Source organism: Indicator indicator, chromosome 16 (assembly GCF_027791375.1).
Source record: "Indicator indicator isolate 239-I01 chromosome 16, UM_Iind_1.1, whole genome shotgun sequence".
NCBI lineage: Eukaryota > Metazoa > Chordata > Aves > Piciformes > Indicatoridae > Indicator > Indicator indicator.
The window spans coordinates 5,086,320-5,109,218 of NC_072025.1; the positions used below are offsets into that span (position 1 = coordinate 5,086,320).

The window sequence follows — 22,899 nt, forward strand, 5'->3', positions numbered from 1 at the left end:
ATGAGGTCAAATACATGGTGATGACTAAGTAGTTCCAGTGCTGCAAATTGATGACTGATACTCCTTTGAAGAAGTCTGTTTATTAGTGATGGTGAAGTCTCAGGTAGTCTAATGACATGCCGAAGTAATAGGAAATACTTCAAAATAGACTTATGAAATTGCCAGATGACAAAAACACAGATCTAATATTTAAATACTGTAGACAGTATTTAATAGACATGTCTCTATCTTGAATCATGAGAGTGTAAAAGTTCTCTTAGTCTAAAAAAATGTTTTCCCATCTGCAGCCATGAATTTTGTAAATATTTCATCGAAAATAACATTGTGCTTTTCCAAAACTATATAATATATAGTGGCTTCATTAAATTTTTTTTTTAAGATTTGGTTATGTGTTTAGATCTTAAGGTAAATATCTGAAGTACATTATTTCTGTCATAGCAGATCTTTTCTTTACTATTTCATCATTTAGCTGCAAAACATTAATTTTTATATTCAGTGTTCTAGCTTTAAGCTGAGCCGAGCAGTTTGAGTGGCTTCTTTTTTTTTTTTTTTTTTTTTTTTTTAAACTTGGCAGCGTGTTGCAATACTGCTTAACGTAATGAAAAGAAATACAGCCTTTCCTTTAGGGAAGTGGCTGCAAATTTAAATCAAGTGTTTTGCTCTGAGTTGCTTCATGCATGGTATAATCAACATGAATATCCATTTTCCACCTGTATGAATTGCTGCAGATTAATCTTTACCTGCTGTCAAAATGTGCCTGGTGAACTGCAGTTTATGAGACTTCATTGTGTATATCTTTAGGAGCACTACATGGTCAAATGGAACCTTTCAGTGACTCATGGGCTCGACTGAAATACAGCAGAGACTGGTTATACACATCCTCCTACTCATTTGTTGAGTCTGATTTTGATCTCTCAAGATCCCTGGGAGTTCATGCTTTGATTGAAAATGTTGTCAGCTTTGTAAGTGGAGATGTGGGAAACTCACCAGGATTTAAAGAACCAGAGGAAAGTATGTCCACCAGTCCACAGGCATCAGTAATTGCAATGGAGCAGCAGCAGCTGAGGGCTGAGGTTAGTTTCAGTTTAACACCTATTCTTACTCTTCATATCTTATGCTCATTGTGTGATTTTTTTTTTATGGAAACATCTTCCAAATTCTGTCTGTTCAGGACATTTCACCTGTCTTTTCTATTAAAGTTCCCAGTTCCTGTTAAAATATTTTATGTAAATAAACTCTAAAATGAAACTTTAAAAAAAAGAAAATGTCAATAAGAAAACAGTTACCTCATTTGTTCTGGCTTACATTTGAAGATCTAATTGTAATTTCTAAGGATATTTTCTCATTAATACTGTCGTTTGCCTTCTTTAATTTTAGCTTCGACTGGAAGCACTTCATCAGATTTTAGTGCTTCTATCGGGGATGGAAGAAAAAGGCAGTGTGCCATTAATGGGAAGTCGTCAAGTACCAGGATTTCAGTCTTCTTCATTGCTTACTTCTGTTAGACTACAGTTTCTTGCTGGCTGTTTTGGTTTGGGCACTGTAGGACATGCAAGTGCCAAAGGAGAGAGTGTAAGATTGCATCACTACCAGGTATGTACTTGAAGAGTTTCTGCTGTTTCAATAACTGAGTGATGAAAATGCATTAGTCCTTATAATATTTATTTGTTGACACAGGATGGTATCAGAGCAGCTAAGAGAAGTATACAAATTGAAATCCAGGTGGCTGTGCACAAAATTTACCAGCAATTATCTGCTACATTAGAAAGAGCTCTGCAAGCTAATAAGCACCACATAGGTAAGTGAAAAACATATTTGCAAAATGCGTCCTCTAATATACAGTACAGCAGCTCATACATTTAACAAAGTAGTCTTTGGCATTACAGAGAAGAATTCACTAAGCCTGACCTCTTTTCCTATGAAATAGCATCTTTTAACTTATTTCTATCTTAATTTATTTGAAGTGTTAGACGTTTTTAAGATTTTTTTTTTTTAAATATTGTCAGCCTTTCTATTCCAAACACCACAGTCCTCTGCAATCACCCAAGTCTTCAGTGTTTCAGTTATTTTAAGGCTGTTTTAGGGATAAGCAGTTTTGTGGAGGGAGTAAAAACACCCATTTCTTTTTTCCTTTGTTCAAGTGAACTTTCTTTAAACACCAAACCAAAAAACAAGGCATGAAAAGATCATGTTGTAGTGTAGAGAAGGCTAATGTTTTCCTTAGTAATTTAAATAATCAAATTTTATTTTAAAAACCTGCTTTTCTTCTGCCTTTGTATTCTTGCTCTAAGCAGCTTATTAATTAAAAAAACCTTTATTTTAATCTTAGAAGCACAACAGCGTCTTCTGTTAGTGACAGTCTTTGCTCTAAGCGTACACTATCAGCCTATTGATGTCTCCTTGGCCATTTCCACTGGTCTGCTAAATGTGCTATCACAGTTGTGTGGCACAGACACCATGTTAGGACAACCACTGCAGCTGCTGCCCAAAACTGGTATTTCTCAGCTCAGCACAGCTTTGAAAGTTGCCAGTACAAGACTACTTCAGATCCTTGCTATCACAACAGGGTAAGTATTGAATGCTCCCTTGCTTTCAGAAAATTTCATTGTTAAGCTTTTTAGCACCATTTCAAAGTAACTTTTCTTTTGTGACAACTTTCTTTAGGAAAATAAGTGTTTTTCTGAAGCATACAAGTGGGAGAGGGAAGATTAGTCACATAATCAATAAGAAAGATGCACATAAGACTGGTAAATTATTTCCAATTTGTAAGAAGTTTCATGTAATTTCTAGGCATTTGGATCAGAATAGTTACAACTTCATAGATTGTATTTTAGTGTTCCCTGTTTTTCCAGTTCAGCTCTTTTTCAGTTGCTGTGTGAAAGTCATTTGTGTAAAAACAATACCAGTAACGTGGCAGGATTTCTTCAGAGCAGTACACTGTGCTACTTTTCAGAATATAATTTTTTGAGGAATACTGGCTCTGCTAGACCAAGGAGCAGCATCCAGAATACTGTCAGTGCTTAAATACTTAATGTAACTGAGGAAAGAAAAAAGCAATAGTGAAAGAATTTTCTATTTGAAGCAGGAATATTATTTATTATTGACTACATGCATCTTCATTTCAGTGTCTATACAACACACTGCATTTACCTGCCTAAGTCAGTTACTTGAGAAGAAACTCCCCAATAACCCCACACCAAAAACCCCACGCCAAACCTATAAAAGCAACATGCTGCCTTTGGAAGTTGCAGTGGGATTATGTTTAGTTGACTAAGCTGTTATTCTACCCTTAGTAAAGCCCAAAGATTGGACGATTTTGAAGTTTCTTAAGGTTCAGTTAAGAATAATCTATCAAGCATGTGATGGATGATGAGGAAGCGTAACCTGCTGCAACCGTTAGTTCTGTATTAGTCCCAGTCGTTACTTAGATTTTATAGTTGTATCTCTGTGGTGGTGTTCCTTGTATCAGCTCTCAGGTGCTCTTATTTTTACCTTTTTTTGTGTGCATTTAGAACCTATGCTGACAAACTGAGCCCAAAGGTAGTCCAGTCTTTGCTGGATTTATTATGCAGTCAGCTGAAGAACTTGCTATCGCAAGCTGGTGTGATGCTTATAGCTTCCTTTGGAGAAAGGGAAGGTGAAGAAGATGAAGTAGAAACAAGAAAGGTGGATTCAAATGGAGAGGAGAAGAGAGACTTCAGAGGTACTTACCTTGCATAATTTCTGTTTCAATTCTGAAAATTCAGAAAACATAATAAAAGCAATCACTAAATGCTGAGGCTCCCACCCACACTACTGTATTTTGATTATTTGGGGAACATTCTTAACTCTGTAAATTAGATTAAATAAAGCCATGAAATAATTTTGTGCTCAATTCAAATTTATATAGACTTGATAGGTAGAACAGTTTAAAGGTAGGAGCAGGTGGAGAATAAGAATTAATCCATGTGGTTTGGAATTAGTAGGAAATAACTATTTTCCTTGGAAAATAGTTTATAGTAGTGTTTTTCATAAATGTGGTTATGGGAATTCAGTGATCTAAATTTCAAACTGCAAATAAGTCTAACAGTTCAGGAAATTGTTGGGTTTGCTTTACATTACATAGTTTCGCAGTCTGAGAGGAGAGGAAGAAGTTAATCCTACCCTGTCATTTAAAAATCAGCAAGAAAATATTTTCTGCAATATGAATATTTTCACATAATCTGCACATTATTACTGAATATTTTAATATGGAGTGACTACAGTCCCCTCCCATTCCTGATCTCTGGCCTCCACTCCAAGGTGGGGAAGTAGAAGAATTGGAATCAAGTCAAGCCTGGGAAGAAGGAGTGGTTGGAGGGAAAGTGTTTTAATTTTGTTGTACTCTAATTTATTGCTGATGAAAAATACATTTATCTTCCCTATGTTGAGTCTGTTTTGCCCATGATGGTGGTGAGTGATCTCACTGCCCAAGTTACGACCTACAAGCTTTTCATCTTATTTTCTTCTCCTGTATCACTGAGGAGCAGAAGTGAGACTATCTTTGTGGGCACTTATTAGCATCTGGGGCTAACAGTTAGCCATCAGGTAATAACTGATCATTGTGTTTTTACTTGCAGAACAGTTTGTTACCAGTAAGAAGGACTGCTAATGAGGTTGTAAATTAAAACTTTTCATGTTAACTTCTAGCTGCCCTCCGAAAGCAACATGCAGCAGAACTGCACTTGGGAGACTTTCTTGTTTTCTTACGTAGAGTTGTATCTTCAAAAGCAATTCAGTCAAAAATGGCATCTCCGAAGTGGACAGAAGTACTTCTTAACATTGCTTCTCAGAAGTGTTGCTCAGGTACAATCAAAGTGTGCTCAACGGTTACTTGCATTTCTGTAGTTCAGTTCCTAAAACCAAATCCTTTTAAAACATGAGTTATGTAAAAGTAACTTCAGTAGATGTACACTAGTTACAATTTGGAGAGCTGTGCATGCAGCTGGCATCATGCCTGTGCCTGATGCAAAAGTCACTTTCAGATTATTAACATACTGTTCCATCTTTAGGCATTCCCTTGGTTGGCAACTTGAGGACTAGACTACTTGCACTTCATGTACTAGAAGCTGTATTACCTGCTTGTGAATCTGGCGTTGAAGATGATCAAATGGCTCAGGTCTTTATATTTTGTTATAAGCTTTTACACCTTTCTTCAAAAAATCTCGTTCAACTTTGAAATGTTTCATAGGTTTGTCTAGAATCCAAATCAATTGAAGCTCAGTGTAAGTATTTGCTTATCTAAAGAGCAGTGAATATTCTGACATTTAAACCTACAAAGCAAAGCAAACCCATGTAATATTATTTGTTGTCCTCATCTTGGATTTAAAATGATCTGAATTATTTTAACGCTCCAGGTTGTTGAACGATTATTCTCACTTCTGTCTGACTGCATGTGGGAGACTCCAATAGCTCAGGCTAAACATGCAATTCAGATAAAGGAGAAAGAGCAAGAAATGAAGCTACAGGTAATAATGCTTTTACTTAATTTTTTTTTTTTTTTACTTAATTTGACTGAATGCAACTGAGTTACATTTGCCAGAAATCCTTTGTCCTGTTTCTGTTAGAAACAAGGAGAATCTGAAGATGAAGATGAGAATCTTCCTATACAGGAAGTGTCCTTTGATCCTGAGAAAGCTCAGTGCTGTATAGTGGAGAATGGACAGATTCTGACTCATGGAAGTGGAGGTAAAGGATATGGTTTAGCATCCACTGGAGTTACTTCTGGGTGTTACCAGTGGAAGGTAGGTATCATACAAGTGTATTTCTTAACCTTTCTCAGTGTGTTTTGGAAAAATGCTATGATTTGTAAACAACAGCTACCTATGTTTACTCATTTATCTTGAGTAAATGACATTTTGGCATTCTGTGGTTGGACTCAATCTTAAAGGTCTTTTCCAACCTAAAGCATTCTGTGATTGAGGAGTTTATGCCTGCTTTTGAGCACTGATGTTTGGGTATTTCAGTGCATAGACCGAAGACTGTGAATATTTGTTGTGCATTTGTAGCGGTGATAGTAATGACTCCAGGACCCATAGCCAGCACAAATGTGCATTGTCTTGCAGAAGTTACCTACTGAAATATGTGTACTATGAATTTGTTTCTTTAGAAAAACATTTTGTTTTCTTGGAAAAAAACACATCAGCCTGGCTGACTGACAAGACCAGCTGTTAATACATCATCTGGAGTGATTTTTTTTTTTTTTCTTAGGAATATAGATATATACACAGTTATGGTCGTGGTTAGTACCATCTCTGAGCATAACACTTCTCTTTTGAATTGAATCAATGTGAATCACTCACTCTGAATATTAACAGTAAAGCTCATTTATTTCAGTAATAGTAATTTTAGCACTCATAACCCAGCTTCTGTATGTGTTTGAGTCCAGGAAAAACCCGAACAACTTCTTTGTGTATATGCATAGAGTTTTTTCAGATACTACTAAGTTAAATTTAAATGACTTGTTAGTGACTGATCTTACATCTGAAGCTGTCGTCTTAGAGGTAAAGCGTGATTTATCTGGTGTTTTATTTATATCTGAGTAAAATAGTTAAAAGTGTACATAAATATATGTAAGGTAGCTTTTCATTGCTTTACTGTGTTAAAAATCTATATTCTTACCTCTTATCCCTGTTTGTTTTGCCTGCTAGTTCTACATTGTGAAGGAGAATCGAGGCAATGAAGGCACATGTGTGGGAGTTTCTCGCTGGCCAGTGCATGATTTTAACCATCGCACTACCTCTGATATGTGGCTGTATAGAGCCTATAGTGGTAACCTTTATCACAACGGAGAACAGACTTTGACTCTGTCCAGCTTCACCCAAGGAGATTTTATCACATGTGTATTAGATATGGAAGCAAGGACTATTTCCTTTGGTAAAAATGGAGAGGTATTTAGCATTCTTTTTTTTTTTTTTTGGCGTTTTTTTTCAATGGTATTTTGGTATAAATGTTTTATGTAAAGCTAAGCATGATAGTTAAGACGTGACAGTTTCAGTACTTACAAGGATTATAACACAGGTATAACTTTATCACATTTTGTGGTTTTGCTTTTGAAGTATTCTAAGTTTGAGGGGTTTTCTTTTGTGTTTGTTTTTGGTTTTTTTTTTTACCTAGGAGCCAAAACTAGCCTTTGAAGATGTGGATGCAGCAGAGTTATACCCTTGTGTAATGTTCTACAGCAGTAATCCAGGAGAGAAGGTAACTTAAATGTTCATCTGCATAAGTGTACTGATTTGGGCTGGGATGAAGTCAGTAGTCCACAGTCTGTGGTGCTCTGTTCTGGATTTTTGACCAGAAGAGTGTTGATAATGTAGTGTTTTAGTTTATTGTTGCACAGTGAGAGCATCAAGACTTTTCTTGGTTTCTCACTCTATCTCATCCGGTAAGTAGGTTGAGGGTGAAGAAGAGGCTGAGAGGGGATGCAGCCAGTCAGCTCATTAAAAGTGACCAAAGTGATGTTCCATATGATACAACATCATATACAACCATAGAAGTGGAGGCAAGTTTGCTAGGGAGTTTTGTTTTTGGGGACTCTGTGGGCATCAGTCATCTAGTGGTGAGTGACTGAATTTTGTATAACTTGTTTGTTTTGCTTTATTTTGCCCTTTTTCCCTCCTTCTTTTATTTATGAAACTTACTTTATCCCAACCCACAAGTTGTCTCACTTTTGCCCTTCTGATTCTCATCCTCATCTGCTGGGGGAAGCGATGGAGTGCCTGTGTGGGTCTTAGCTATCTTACTGGGGTTAACCCTTTTAAAAAGAGGTCCTAAGTTTATCCATTCCCTTCTGTTCTCCTTTCTGTCCACATTTTGGATGTTGTGGGTTTTCGTGGGGTGAGGGTGGTAGCTAACACAGCCTGAGAATGTCACTGTTCGTTTTGTTTGATGACATACATAGCACTAAATTACTTGGATGCTAGCTAAACTTGTCATAAATCCATGTTTTGTGCAATTTAGTGTAAATTTATTTAGAATTGATTAACAGACTACACACAAAACTGCATTCCTCAGAAACAAGGGAGAAGGAAATTCCAGGTAATCTTACATGAGAAATCATAAACTGTTGTAATTTCAGTGTCCTTAAGTGTGAAAGGATGCAGGTTGTAATCACTGTTAAGGTGGATTTCCTAGAGAATCCTGTACAGAAAAAGGCAATGGTGGTAATTTTTTTTTATTTATCAGAAGACTCTCATATTTATAATACGAGCTTCTTCAAGTTGAGCAGGTAACTTTCAAACCGTTCTCTGTAAACACTTAGGTGAAAATCTGTGACATGCAGATGCGCGGCACACCAAGAGATTTGCTACCCGGTGACCCCATCTGTAGTCCTGTTGCTGCAGTGCTGGCAGAAGCCACCATCCAACTCATCCGTATCCTTCATCGCACAGACCGTTGGACACACTGCATAAATAAAAAAATGATGGAAAGACTGAATAAAATCAAAACATATATGAAAGAAACAGGCCAAAAGCTGAAGAAAAGTCGCTCAGTTCAAAGTAGAGAAGAGAATGAGGTGAGAGAAGAGAAAGAAAACAAAGAGGAGGAGAAAAGCAAACACAGTAGGCATGGCCTGGCTGACCTTTCAGAACTGCAGTTAAAGATGCTCTGTGTGGAAGTATGGCCTGTTCTGGCAGTAATTGGTGGAGTTGATGCTGGTCTTAGAGTTGGAGGTCGATGTGTACACAAGCAAACTGGACGTCATGCCACCTTGCTTGGAGTAGTGAAGGAAGGCAGTACATCTGCCAAGGTCCAGTGGGATGAAGCAGAGATTACTATCAGGTATGCTCTTTTCCTACACCTTTCAAAGTATAGGGGTGTTTTGTGCTTGAAAATCTAAAGAAGCATTTTACATTAGAGTCATGCCGATTGATCATTGTAAGCTTAGACTTCAAAATCTGGCTCTTTAAAATAAATGTGAGTTAAATTTTTAGGCTAGTAATAAAATACCTGTTATATTAAAACCAAATTTGATCATTTTGAATTGATAAGTATCATTAGACTTCTTAGGGTCTTTCAGAATTGGGATGTGACCAGATTTCCACTTTTCCTGGATTTGGAATGAGAATTGCTTTTTTGTGAACTGGTGTGTATTGGCTAACTAAAACATGATTGCTGTCTTAATCTCCTACAGCTTCTGGGATCTGTCTTTAAGGAATGCAGATGTTTACTGGGGGTTATTGTACACTTTTAAGCCATGAACCTGGTTCTGAAGAGAGACCTAATTTGGTTAATCAGAGTTGAGAACAGCTGTCTTTGCTGCATTGTCATTCCCTCCTTAAAGGACTGGAAATTGCTCTGTGGTGCTTGTGGAGTGGTTAAGTGCAGGATATGGGAAGATTGTCTCTTCTTAATGGTGGACTGGATGATAGTATTCAAATTAATGCCCTGAAGTAGTGTTTGTCCATCCTCTAACCTTCCTTAGAGAGCTTAAGCAGTGACCCTATTTTAGCTGTTAATACTCCAGAGTTGTTTTGGAGATGGTGGTGAGAACTGGGGAGGAGACTGGAAGGAGGTACTCTTTTTTTTTTTTTTTTTTTTTCACCTATGTTGCAATCGTGCCTTCAAAGGGAAGACACTTGGAAGGAAAACTTGAAATGAAGGTGGTGGCTTCTCTGGGCTTTCCTGTGGTCTTGCAGAAATCGCCTGTGGTTTTGTGTGTAAAAGATTTGGTTCATTAAATTCCTTAAAACTCCCTCTGGCTGTAATTGAACCATAATCTTCTGGAAAAATAGAGTGGTAATTTTTTTTTGTCACCAGTTAAAACTACTTTCTGAAACAACCCAGATTAGTTCACTTCTTAGAACTGTTGCTCCATTATGCAAAAACTGTTGTCACTTTGATGATCAGCTGCACTTCAGTATGTTTAAATTCAGTTCTGGATACAAATTCTTTCAAGCAAGCCTGCACAACAGTAGAGCTTTAAAGTAAGTGTGCCCTTAAAATAATTTGAAATGTGAGTTGAGTCAAGTGGTACAGTACTGGAATATAGGCAAGTGCTTGGTAATGCATTGTATTAAGTTCAGAATGTACCTTCTTAATTAATACCAGGCTAAAGCTTGCTTTTGTTTTTAAGTAGAAGTTTGCAGTTTTCATTGTAAGGTGGGAAAACATTATGGGACAATGAAAGATTTAAAAGTCCTTTATCTACTGGATGTATGGACAATACAAGATGTATGGAAATATAGGGTGGTGAATTTTTATCCTGCTTAGAGTTAAGATTAGTCAAGTGGACCAGTCACTGAATATAGATGGACAAGATAGACAGACATATATTATGTGTCTGTTGTGTTTTTTAACCTGCGTTTTTAAGAAGTCACTGTCCTCTCCAGGTAATCTCTCCTGACATAACCAGAGACAGAATTTCTATCATAGGCTGTAGTAGTGTGATAAATAGTTGAACAGAGTTGTGAGACCAACCAAAGATTTTCTTTAATATGAAAAAGCTTAGGAGTGTTCTCTTTCTCAGCTTTTATACCTATTCACTAATTAGCTCAGGTATGATGATAAAATTTGGCTTAAGGTAGTTTTTCATGGTAGAAGTCTGCTAGATACTTCTAAAGAACATAAAACCTCTGTCAGCACAGAACTGATGGCTTCTGTGATGCTTCTGGGTTTTAATGTTTGTTGTTGAAACCCTGTGCATGCTTTGTTGCGTTCACTCTGACACCATTTCTCCCTATTCTTTGATCATAACCTTTTTTCTCCTCTTTACATTTAATTTTTAGAATTGGTTTGTTTGTTTTAGTAAATATATTTTACATCTTGCTTCGCCTACATTATTTCCTGTACTTTCCTCCTGTCTCTCCCTCACTTGCTTTTTCCTGTGTCATTCTGATCTTTATTAAAGCTTCCCAACTTTTTGGTCGCCTAGTGATACTCCGTTGTATAATCTGGAGCCCTGTGAACCACTGCCTTTTGATGTTGCAAGATTTCGTGGGCTGACAGCTACTGTGTTGCTGGACCTTACCTATCTGACTGGTGTTCATGAAGATACGGGAAAGCAAAGCACCAAGAGACATGAGAAAAAACACAGACATGAATCTGAAGACAAAGGGGAAATGGACCAGAAAATGGAGGGTGATGCTGCATCAGATATACGATTAGGACAAGGTGCTGATGATAGCAAAGGACATAGCACTGCAAGCTCTAAGTCAGAAAATGAAATTGCTTCCTTTTGTTTAGAGCCATCAGTGCTGGGTGTGGAATCTCAACACCAGCCTGCTGAAGGAAGAAAAAAGAATCACGAACATACTTCAAGAAATCACGATGTGGTACAGTCAGAAATCAGAGCAGTGCAGCTGTCTTATCTTTATCTTGGTGCTATGAAGTCACTTAGTGTCCTTCTAAGTTGTAGTAAATATGCTGAACTACTGTTAATACCAAAAGTCCTGGCAGAAAATGGTCACAACTCTGACTGTGCTAGTTCTCCGATTGTTCATGAAGATGTTGAAATGCGTGCAGCCTTGCAGTTCCTGATGCGACACATGGTGAAACGGGCAGTCATGCGTTCACCCATTAAAAGAGCTCTGGGACTGGCAGATCTAGAACGAGCACAAGCTATGATCTACAAATTAGTGGTTCATGGGCTCCTGGAGGATCAGTTTGGTGGCAAACTTAAACAAGGTACGTTTTCAAAATTACGGAAGTGTAATGCTAAGTTGTTGTTTTCTTTAAGATTGAATAGTAACAGTAATACCATAATCTTGTAATTTTATAGTGGTTTATACTTCGGAGAAATCTTAACAGGACAGCGAAGTTTTACAAAGTTGTTTTACTGTTCTGTAGATACAATCCTGACTATTTTGCCTGTTTTTCCAATTACTTACTTTAATGAAAAGTGAATGCATATCATTCAGAAACATGAGTATCTAGTTTGTTTTTAGTTCTTTTTTTAAATGAGCGATGCTGTGTACACTTGTTAGAAGCATTTGCGTGTGATGTAAATATCACAGTGTTCATTGTCATTAGATGTGATTGTATGCAGTCATGCATGATGTTGAACAGGTGTATTTTCAGGGTGTAAGTAACCCCTCTTTAGTTTTGAGGTATTGTTTTCTGGTTTGTTTTTTTTTCCTGAGGTACTTTGCACTGCACAAACAGAAGCTGAAGAGAAAATGTTTATCATTCATTTTCTCCTTAAAAATATGTATATTACAGTTTGCATCTTCAGGGAAACTGTGAAATCTGCTTCAACAAAGAATAAATACCTAAATTATTAAAGCTAACAGCTGCACTCTTTGGTTCTTTCAAAGTCTTAAGGACTTCTAAACCAATAAAAAAACTCCTTGAAAAATCCTACACAGCCGAGTTAACTTAGCTCTGTAGTTAATAAGCTCTGTTTTGGTATATGAGACTTTATTCCCTTTTCCCTAAGAGGATAATCCTAGCTGTTACAATCATAAATCTAAATCTCTGTATCTAAATATCATAAGATCTAACCAAGTAAATGTCATTTGATATCATCTGAAAACACTTGGTTACTGTTGACCTCGTATCGTTTTAACAGCAAGAGCTAGTAGTCTGATTTCTTTACATAACTCTGTGAGTTATTGGCAGAAGTATTTCTGTGGGTTGCATTATCTGCACACCCCTTTCTTCAGGGATGCTTTTAAGTAATGTTAGTTATTTTTGAAAGTTTAGCTACAGCTGCTATTTTACCGTGCACAGTTATATTAATATTCCTGTAATGACTTTATTTCTGTTGCAGAAGTAGATCAACAAGTAGAAGAAGGGGATCAGTCTCAGCAAGCCCAAACACCAGTTACAACCAGCCCTTCTGCTTCTAGCACAACATCTTTCATGAGCAGCTCTCTGGAGGATACTACCACTGCTACCACTCCAGTTACTGATACTGAAACAGTTCCAGCTTCAGAATCACCTGGTGTTATGCCTCTCAGTCTTCTTAGGTAAGTATTTCATTTCATTTATGTTTTTTTGTGAGTATAGGGAACCCATTGTGTGCTTTATACACAATATATGTCTTTAGCTTTCTAAGCCTTTAGCAATGTTAATGTTTGTATTTCTTGTCAAGAACTGCTCTGCACAAGACAGTTTACTTTTCCTTGCAGGACATGCGTTACTAGAAATGAAAATCTGTTAAGCTTTTAATACACACTCCTTATACATATGACATCTGAATTCTTCTAGACAGGAGAAAATACCTTCCTGATATTGTTGTCCTTCAGTTCTCATGTTTATTAGTTTAAATTAAAAATATATGAAATTCTGCATTTTTAATGAATAGTTGTTGATTCTTAAACTACAGTAGATTTTAGTTTGTTGGTAAAATCCTGCAAGCTGAAACGTGATTTCATCCTACCCCCACAATTTAAATGGAAGTAAGATAAAGCTTATTAATCTGCAGAGGCTATTTGTGATGTGGAAGGAAATCTGTTTGACACTGAATGAAGTCCTGTTCAAAGTTTATTAATTCTGCTGATATATCTGACCCCATTCTTAGAGATTTTGCAGATAAAATTTGACAAAAGGCAGAACCATGTCCTATTACCAGGACAGTGAAAGGGAAAAGACTCACCTGATTTATTGTCCGTTCTGAACAAAGTAGGGAAATGAGAAGAGTATTTACTTCTCTTATATCTCCTAGGACTGCTCTTGGTCTACTTCTTTTTTTTCAATTGAATGCTTTAAATTTAAATTTTTCAGGCATAAGTGGTAGGAGGGAGCTGTTCCAGCAGGGTATTTCTGTCCACCCCACTTTAAACCCTTTCAGAACTCAAATCTCTTCGAAGTATGAGCTGCCAAGTGCACTCTGTATTTCTTGTGTCAGACCTTTTTCAGCATAGCTCTTTTTAATGTAAATGTATGTTTATTTTTTTAAAGGCAAATGTTCTCCAGTTACCCTACTACAACTGTACTTCCAGCACGACGTGCTCAGACTCCTCCAATATCTTCTTTACCAACATCACCTTCAGATGAAGTTGGAAGGAGACAAAGTTTAACTTCTCCTGATTCCCAGTCTGCAAGGCCTGTCAATCGGACAGGTAAGCTTCTAGGGAACATAGATATAAATGGGGGCAAGTTAGTTAGCAGAATCCAGCAGGATTTCTTTGTAATGCAACCTCACATTCAAAGCATTGTTGAAAACCTTTTCATGACTACCTTGGGAGATAAAGCTGCACAATGTCTAGCTGTAGATTTCATCAATATTAAGTTAGCTTCTCAAATTGATTATTAATGACTTGTATAAAACACAAATGTGGTATAATTGTTAATTCCTTCTGAGTTGGGCTTGTTTCCTTGGTTGTGTGTTACTGTTCAGTGCACTAATTTAACATTTAACATTTTGTGCCTTTTAAGCTTTGTCTGATCCAAGCAGCCGACTTTCAACATCACCTCCTCCTCCTGCCATTGCTGTTCCATTGTTGGAAATGGGTTTCTCCCTCAGGCAAATTGCAAAAGCTATGGAAGCTACAGGTAATCTATGATATCAGTTTAAACTGAAGTTCTGTAACCATTTATGGAGACATTTTTTTTTCCACCATCAATGATACAATACAATTCTGAAGTGTGATTTGTAAAATATTATTTTTTTTACCCTGCTTTCAGGTGCCAGAGGAGAAGCAGATGCACAGAATATCACAGTACTGGCCATGTGGATGATAGAGCACCCTGGAAATGAAGATGATGAAGAGCCCCAGTCAGAAGGGACTGCAGATTCACGACATGGGACAATAGTCTCTGGAAGTGGGGGAAAATCTAGTGATCATTGTTATTTGCAGTCACCAGGTGATATCCCTTCTGCTGATGCCACTGAAATGGAGGAAGGCTTTAGTGAAAGGTAAAATGTAGTCTTCATCTGATTGCTTGTGATCTGTTGCTGCAACTGAAAATCTCACAAGTTCATTGCTGCTGGCAGAATATTGTGTTGCACTGCCACTTTTAAATGTTGTTAAAACAGGAGTAAAAGCAAAGATGCAATTAAATGAGGTGTATGTGGTACATTTATTTTCTGGTACTGTTTGTGCACAGAACTGGAGCAGAATGTAAATGAGCACCCTCTCTTCAAAAAAAAAGGAGGAATGAAAGAAATCTGGGTGCATAGCTTACATTTTACCTAGAAAATGTAGTAACAAAGCAACGTGTCGTTGGAGGTTTGTTTGTTTTTTTCCTTCAGTGTATTCATGAACAATTTTTCTACACTGGTCTTCTAGAATTAGTCCTTGGTTTGTCCAGAGAGTATGAAACTGAATTGAAGTTTACATTCTCAGTCACCTTAGACCTCAACTTTCTATTAAACAAGGAGGAAAGGTAGTTGTTTTGTTCTGTTGCTAGTGGTTCTATTTTTAAGTGACACCTATTTGGAATCATACCAGTTTTTTTTTGTTAGTGGGAAGGGTACCTATTGCAATATGTATTTTGAGAATACTTTTGTTCAGATTCCTTGATCCTCCTGAAATTACGTGTATTTAAGTTTCCCTAGTTACTGTCCTAGGTAAGTTGTTGTTTCATGGAGAACTCAAAAATTTCAGTTGGGAGAAATAAACTAAGTTTTGCAAAGGATTTTGGGTAAAAGGGGGAATGACTGAGACAGCAACAAGAGTAATGTTGATTTTTATTTCTCTTTAAAAACTGAGCAAACTTTGTTTAGCCTGTAGTTAACATTTACAGTGTAAAATTAGTGTTTTTCCAGAACTTCTGCAATGCTTAGGCATTATGGAAGCATGGGCTAGGTGTTGATGTTAGTACATGTAATTTATTTAAGGTAAATCTCACAAAAGACAGTAAATATGTGCTGCATTGGAACTGATCCTTGTTAAATTCCAAATTAACTTTTTACCTTCTCTGATGGAAAGGAGGAAAAAGCAGCAAAATAATACAGTCTTAGTAGTTTTTCTTACTTACTGTATGTGGCTGGTTTAAAATGTGATTTGATTTACCTGTACATTACAATTTTTTTGTAGCCCTGATAATATGGATCATGTGGATAATGCAGCTTCTGCAAGTGGACCTCCTTCTAGAAGTCGGTCAGCTGTGACAAGAAGACATAAGTTTGATTTGGCTGCCCGAACATTGCTAGCACGTGCGGGTAAGTATGCCCAGAAACTTCCAGCCCTTTGCTTAGCTGATAAGCAAAGCAAGGGGGATTGGTACTTAACGTGGAAGTTACAAAACTCTCCTTCACATGTGCTTAGATGTGATGTTGAGCAGAAGAGTTAAAAACAAAGCAAAAGGAAGTTGAAAGTGTAGTCATCTTTGTTACAGGCCAAATAAGAGTACTGTTTTCCTTTTTCTCTCCTTGAGCGGGATTATACCGCTCTGTACAGGCCCACAGGAATCAGAGTCGAAGAGAAGGGATATCTTTGACTCAGGATCCAGGGGCACTCTATGACTTCAACTTGGATGAGGAGTTGGAAATTGACCTTGATGATGAAGCAATGGAAGCTATGTTCGGGCAAGACCTGACCAGTGATAATGATATTCTGGGAATGTGGATCCCAGAGGTATTGGATTGGCCTACCTGGGTGTGTGTGACTGCAGCGGGAGCTGCTTTAACTTACTGCTTTTTGCATGTTCATGCTTTTAAATTTTAAGTAACATGCATATACTTACAGCATGTTTGAAAATGTTTAACTAAATGTCAGCAAAGTTTAAGATCATCTTGCATTCTGTAGCTTCACTGAGATTATGAACAGTGCTGCCTTGTGTTTCTTGCTCTGTACTTCTGCATGTAGTTTCTATTCTTCCTACCCTGAAAGATGAGAACAGAACTAGTATATTTTTTATTCTAGTATCAGTAAGATATTAGTAGGTGTTCCAGATTGCTTAGCTTTTTGAGATAACAAAACCATTCATGTTTATTCTATTTAAATAATGATTATAATAAACCCACCATCATCTGATCTGTAGCAACATAATTTCCACTTAAATCAGTTTTTCTTAGTTTGGTCATGTCACGTATTTCATTCTCTGGGAAGGATCTGGTGTCAGTTCTCATTTAGTTGTTGTATAGCCCATTAAAAATACATTTGAAGCGGAAAGCAAATGTAACAGCATTTTGCTAATCTTTGGATTATTTGCATCAGATCAGACAAGCAACCCACAAGATCAAGCTTTTGTCTCCTAATTATGATACTCCCCAGTGAACATGTTGAATTTTTCTGAGAGCTTGTTTCACTGAAGTAGAAGAGTGAACTTTATATTCAGAAAAAAAAATATCAAAATTTGTTGACACAAATGGTAATATTGTTGCTCAGTAAATGTGAAGTCAGATTGGGAGGAAAAGAAAAAGATACTTTTTTTTTACTTTGTTTGATGTAATCCCAGTCAAGTTCTGAAGAGAGCCTGATAACTCACTGAATGTGATCCAGCAGTTATATATAACAAGTTACATTGTCAAGAATTTTGATTCAGATATGAAATGAAGCAAGAAAATCTCATCCCCTGAAACTTTACATCCTTTTTTTTTTTCTTATTCTGAGATAGTCTTATTTTTCATTGTGTCATAAATTGCCTACTTATGCTTTGCTTTTGTGCAAGATAAGGATTTAAATCACTCTGTGTGTAACAGGAATGATCAGGAACATCCATCTCAGAATATTGATGTTTTATATCTAATATGTACAAGTAACATGTGAAAATCTTATTGTGCAGCATGTTTGTGAATCTGAAGACAGAGAAGAAGTAGTGGTTTGTGAATTGTGTGAATCTAGTGTTGTCAGCTTCAATCAACACATGAAAAGAAACCATCCAGGCTGTGGTCGAAGTGCAAATCGCCAAGGCTATCGCAGCAACGGCTCTTACGTAGATGGCTGGTTTGGAGGTGAATGTGGAAGCGGAAACCCTTACTATTTATTATGTGGCATCTGCAGAGAGAAATACCTAGCCCTGAAGAGTAAATCTAAAACATCAACTTCTGAAAGGTACATACAAAGAAAGAAATACAAAATAGTGGTATACTCTGTGTAAAGAAAGGAAACAACTGGCATCAGCATTTTAAGAACTTGATTGAAGAATTCAGTTCTTAGCAGAACTGATTGTTTTATTTTAACTGAGGCTTGAATTCATTCTCTGTATTCAACCCATACATACTGAGATAGTTCTATTTTCTAAATGACAATAAAAGAATTATTGTTTGGGATGTTACCTACTCCTGCTGACTTGTGAAAACTTCGTTTTTCTGTTTTGTCTGACAATTCCGGTATGTTTTTATGGGCCTTTCTCACATTAGGACTGCAGAATGCTTCCCCACTCAACATTTTTAGAAGCCCTTTTGGTTTTTTTCTGTTACTAGCCATTTCCAGACATTGTACATGTGTTGCATAACAGTGAAATAACTTCAATAGTAAACCTAGTTTAAAATTATTATGTGTATATGTAAAACATGGGAGCCATTCACTTAATTTCTTTATTTTTTTTCCTATAGGTACAAAGGACAGGCTCCTGACTTGATAGGTAAACAAGACAGTGTCTATGAAGGTATGTTTTGAGTTGCAGGAGATATCAAATGCTATTCACTTGTGCGGTGTTTCGTTTTTCCAAAAATTTCCATGCAAATAAACCTGTCATGAAACTGCACTCATAGGTATACTTAAAAATCTTTTTCAGGCTGGATGTATTATTTTAATTTATTTTTTTTTTAGTTCACACGGGAAAAAAAGCAGTGACACTTCTTCCCGTCTCTTTCATCTAAGTAGCTGAACAGCAGGCACCTAACTGTGGGTGATAAGGTGGTGTGAGTAGGTGCTATATCCAGAACTGTACATACAAAGCCTTATGTTCAAATACGTTTCCTAAGCTGCCTTTGTAGGAAAAGGTAATCAGCATAAATTGAGTCTCAAATGTCTGCCATTTAGTCTTATTCTCACTTATTCCTTAATACTGGATGCGAGTGGCCTTTTAGTTTAAACAGATTATTTCTGATGATTGTAGAAAACCTTGTCCAGATAATTCTTTGGTTTTGGACCTTTCTGTAGCTGATATGGTCAAAACTGTATGATTTACCACATTTGTCAAAGACTAAGTAAGTGTTCCTGAGCTTAATGGCAAGTCCATCTTCCAAATTCTGCTGCTGTGTGAGGAGATTGAGCAGGACAGATCGGTGAACAGAAGTTGATGTCCATATAAATGTTAGAAAGTGAATGGAACTGAATTGCTGTTAGAGTGCCTTCCACCCCCACCCCAGGAAGGAAAAGCAAAAAAGTCTGGGTGTACAGTTATGGTTTAAGAACTCATACATGCCTTTGGAGTAAACATGAAGACCAGAAGTTTCTAGGGTTGTTTGCTGTTTGTGTCTTTCAAATGCACCTGTTACAATGATTTAAAGCACAGCTATACGTCTACCTTTTTTACTGTATTCCAGGTTTTGGAGTTGTCATGTTCTAAGTGTGATGAGCTCTCATTTCTGCATTTTTAAAAAAAATAGCTGGTTTGATAATTCAGAGAATCTTCCATTGAGCTCCTGTGCAGTAGAAATAAAGATTGAGTTTAATGGAGAGGGGCAAGAATAGGATTTTGTTTTTCTGATTTGCTGTGTTGTGTCTGTGTTAATATCAGCAGATGAGTTTTTAAGACTATTGTGTTACAGCTGACAATCTACATTCTATACCCCATGTTGGTTTTTAATTAATTGAAATTATTTAATATTTTTGCTTTTGTAACCAAGTCTTAATTATATATCTCCAATTCTAGAAGACTGGGATATGTTAGATGTAGATGAAGATGAAAAGCTGACAGGAGAAGAGGAGTTTGAATTACTGGCTGGACCTCTTGGCTTAAATGATCGACGTATTGTACCTGAACCTGTACAGTTCCCTGACAGTGATCCTCTGGGTGCTTCAGTTGCAATGGTGACAGCTACCAACAGTATGGAAGAAACATTGATGCAAATAGGTAAATTTGAAATTAGTTTCATTCAACTAACATTCATTCAACATCCCCTTTGCTGTGATTTTATAGGGGCAATGTATAAGTATCTTGACAGTCTTTCCTGCCTCCCATCATAAGGAAGCAAGGACAGGTTCTAGATTGTCCTTTTATTTTAGGGGAGTTAGAGAGAGGAGTGTGAGGCATTTGTATTGGAAGAAGGCTTGAAGCTTTGATTCAGTAATAAAACTCACTATAGTCCCACAGTGGATGTCAGCAGCAACTTTTGCAGAACTCCAAGATGGATTCATGGATGTAAGTTGGGACTTACAGACCAGCCTATTGAAATGCAGATCAATATTTAAGTTTGTGCACCCTTCCAATGTAAGAGGGAAACAGAGGAATTAACATTAACTTGAGTATTGTCAAGTTGTGCTCATCTGGCTTTGAAAATAATTAAATTATTAAGTGTATTTCAGGAGTTCATTTTTCTCTCAGTTGTTACCTTAGTTCTTGATATATCAGATGTGGAAAATCAATAATATGCAAATTTGGGCCAATTTTGCTTCCATGCTTACTGCTATATGGTAATGTTGTGTTGTTTTGTTTTGTTCTGTTTTTTTCAAACACTAATGCATATCACCATTATTCCCAAGGCTGTCATGGCTCTATAGAAAAAAGTTCTTCAGGCAGGATAACCTTAGGAGAGCAAGCAGCTGCCCTAGTAAACCCACATGACCGTGTAATGGCTCTCAGAAGAGTGACTGCTGCTGCCCAAGTTCTCCTTGCAAGAACTATGGTTATGAGAGCACTCTCACTTCTGTCTGTCAGGTTTGTGGCATCTCTAACAACACTTCCACCTTTCCACGTAGAATGAGTTACCAATTTATTTTTACAGGGGGTGTAGTTCTAAGCTGTTTGGGAAAGGGAGTCTCATTTTATATAATTGTGTCATACTATTAAGAGAAAATGTTGTGTTGCTTTTGTTCTTTTGAACCCTATCTTCAAAATTTATGAAAGAAACTTCTCGTATGGGAAGTGAACTCCATTAGTATCCTAACAGAAAGATGCTGTGTTAGTACATTTGTGTTCAAGTATTAGAATTTAAGAGGTAAACATTGGAGGAAAAAAGATGACATACCTGAGTTGGTGGGATATGAGGATTTAAAAGCTGGCTGACATGTACAGATGCATAAATCCTAGCAAAATGAACGTGTCATATTCTTATAGTATAACTCCAAACATGAATTATGCATGTAAGCTTGTGAATGATTCCAGGTTAAACTCATGGGTTTCTCGTAGTGCAAGTCTGTAATGTGGTTTTGGTTTTGGCTTACAAGAAAAGGGGTGGAAGGGCTGCACCTTCATTTCTCTTTCCCCTCCTTCCCCCTGAATGGTAACAATGTCCAGCTAAATAAACAGGCAGTGTTCACTAGTTGTTTAGGAACAGTTTTATCCAAACATTGCTTTATTTTAAAATTTACGAACGAAGCTAAGAGCATTTGTATTGATTTTTGACAGTGGTTCCAGTTGTAGCCTAGCAGCTGGTCTTGAATCCTTGGGATTAACAGATATCAGAACGTTGGTTCGGTTAATGTGCCTCGCTGCAGCAGGGAGAGCAGGCCTCTCCACAAGCCCAGCCACTGCCTCAAGCTCAACAGAGCGATCTAGAGGAATACACAGCAAAACAAGCAAGCCGATATCCTGCCTTGCCTATCTGAGTACAGCAGTAGGTTGTTTGGCATCAAACACTCCCAGTGCTGCCAAGCTGCTGGTGCAGTTGTGTACACAGGTAGGACTTGTTAACTCAACATAAATACTTACATTAAACTATGTTTCAGGTGAAGCAATCCGTTTAATACATATTGAGAAGTTGTGCTTTTATCTTCTGTGCTATGATGAGACTGCCCTCAGTTTGAGGATCTGTTTGGAATTGTTCTTTATGGTTTTGCACAAGAGTGTGTTCTATTAGTGGTAAAAATACAGCAAGTTCATATCTTTTATGCTGAATTCTCTTTTCAGATGTGTTTTTGTGCTTTTTGTATTGATAAGTTTTCTTGTTAAAATTTTGCAGTTTTTAACTGAGCCAACTCTGTGTAGGGGACAGATTGTTAATGTTTAGGAAGTGATGATCTACAGCTGTGAATGTGTAGCATGATTTCATATGTATCAGGAAAATTATAAGTAATCAGAGTAATTATTCTCCTGAGTTTGAACAATCATTGTAGAGAAATAGGAGTGTTGGATGGGATGAGGGATTTTATTATGTGTTGAATATCTTTAAAATTCTGCATTATTTGTTCAACTAAAATTATTTTCCAAAACTGATTTTTTTTTTTTACTTTGTTGTGTTTAATTTCTTGTCTTTATTTTTAGAATTTGATTTCTGCAGCAACTGGTGTAAACTTGACAACAGTTGATGATCCAATTCAGCGAAAATTTTTGCCAAGTTTTTTAAGAGGAATTGCAGAAGAAAACAAACTTGTCACATCTCCGAATTTTGTGGTTACACAAGCTCTTGTAGCACTGTTAGCAGACAAAGGGGCTAAACTGAGGCCCAACTATGATAAAGCAGAAACTGAAAAGAAAGGTATGATATAGGTTGTTTATTTAAATGCTAATTATTGAATCTTATATTTAAGGGGAAACTAACTATAGAATATAATATATAAAACTTGTTTTAATCAGAGTAACCTTGTAGTATATACCAAAATTTTACTTAGAAATGTGATTTGATTACACAGTTGCTTCTTTTGCGACTTGAAAGAAAATCTGAGCCATGTGTGTATTCAAAGCCATATGGCCAAAGATGTTCAGCTTTCGTTGTGCCACCTAATGAAATTAAGGGGAATAACAGCTGATTACTGTCACCAAAGTACTGATTTGTCCAATGCAGAAAGCTATGCTGTCTCTGCTGTGACAGGCGAAGGGGCCAAAAAACAACTTTTGTAGCTCAGCAGCAGGTTCTTGCTGTTAAAGGGGGGAAAGGACATAGCAGTGACAACAGTCTGTCTCTGTCAGAGGTGGCGTTTTCCTTTTCAGAAAGCGCTTGTTCTT

The 22,899-nt window shown here is 37.0% G+C and overlaps 1 protein-coding gene across 1 annotated transcript in view; it reads left to right on the top strand.

The window, feature by feature from the left end:
* HERC1 (HECT and RLD domain containing E3 ubiquitin protein ligase family member 1) overlaps window positions 1-22,899 on the top strand; it is a 75,620-nt gene that overhangs the window by 29,724 nt on the left and 22,997 nt on the right. The window contains exons 25-49 of the mRNA XM_054387952.1: window positions 802-1,073; window positions 1,378-1,593; window positions 1,678-1,798; window positions 2,330-2,567; window positions 3,513-3,703; window positions 4,669-4,824; window positions 5,031-5,137; window positions 5,376-5,486; window positions 5,586-5,762; window positions 6,669-6,908; window positions 7,135-7,218; window positions 8,279-8,799; window positions 10,868-11,643; window positions 12,728-12,926; window positions 13,861-14,021; window positions 14,338-14,454; window positions 14,587-14,818; window positions 15,942-16,066; window positions 16,282-16,502; window positions 17,632-17,900; window positions 18,404-18,456; window positions 19,669-19,869; window positions 20,499-20,673; window positions 21,364-21,634; window positions 22,219-22,432. Of these exons, the coding sequence (XP_054243927.1) occupies window positions 802-1,073; window positions 1,378-1,593; window positions 1,678-1,798; window positions 2,330-2,567; window positions 3,513-3,703; window positions 4,669-4,824; window positions 5,031-5,137; window positions 5,376-5,486; window positions 5,586-5,762; window positions 6,669-6,908; window positions 7,135-7,218; window positions 8,279-8,799; window positions 10,868-11,643; window positions 12,728-12,926; window positions 13,861-14,021; window positions 14,338-14,454; window positions 14,587-14,818; window positions 15,942-16,066; window positions 16,282-16,502; window positions 17,632-17,900; window positions 18,404-18,456; window positions 19,669-19,869; window positions 20,499-20,673; window positions 21,364-21,634; window positions 22,219-22,432 (5,448 nt within the window). The remainder of the gene's footprint in view (window positions 1-801; window positions 1,074-1,377; window positions 1,594-1,677; window positions 1,799-2,329; window positions 2,568-3,512; window positions 3,704-4,668; window positions 4,825-5,030; window positions 5,138-5,375; window positions 5,487-5,585; window positions 5,763-6,668; window positions 6,909-7,134; window positions 7,219-8,278; window positions 8,800-10,867; window positions 11,644-12,727; window positions 12,927-13,860; window positions 14,022-14,337; window positions 14,455-14,586; window positions 14,819-15,941; window positions 16,067-16,281; window positions 16,503-17,631; window positions 17,901-18,403; window positions 18,457-19,668; window positions 19,870-20,498; window positions 20,674-21,363; window positions 21,635-22,218; window positions 22,433-22,899) is intronic.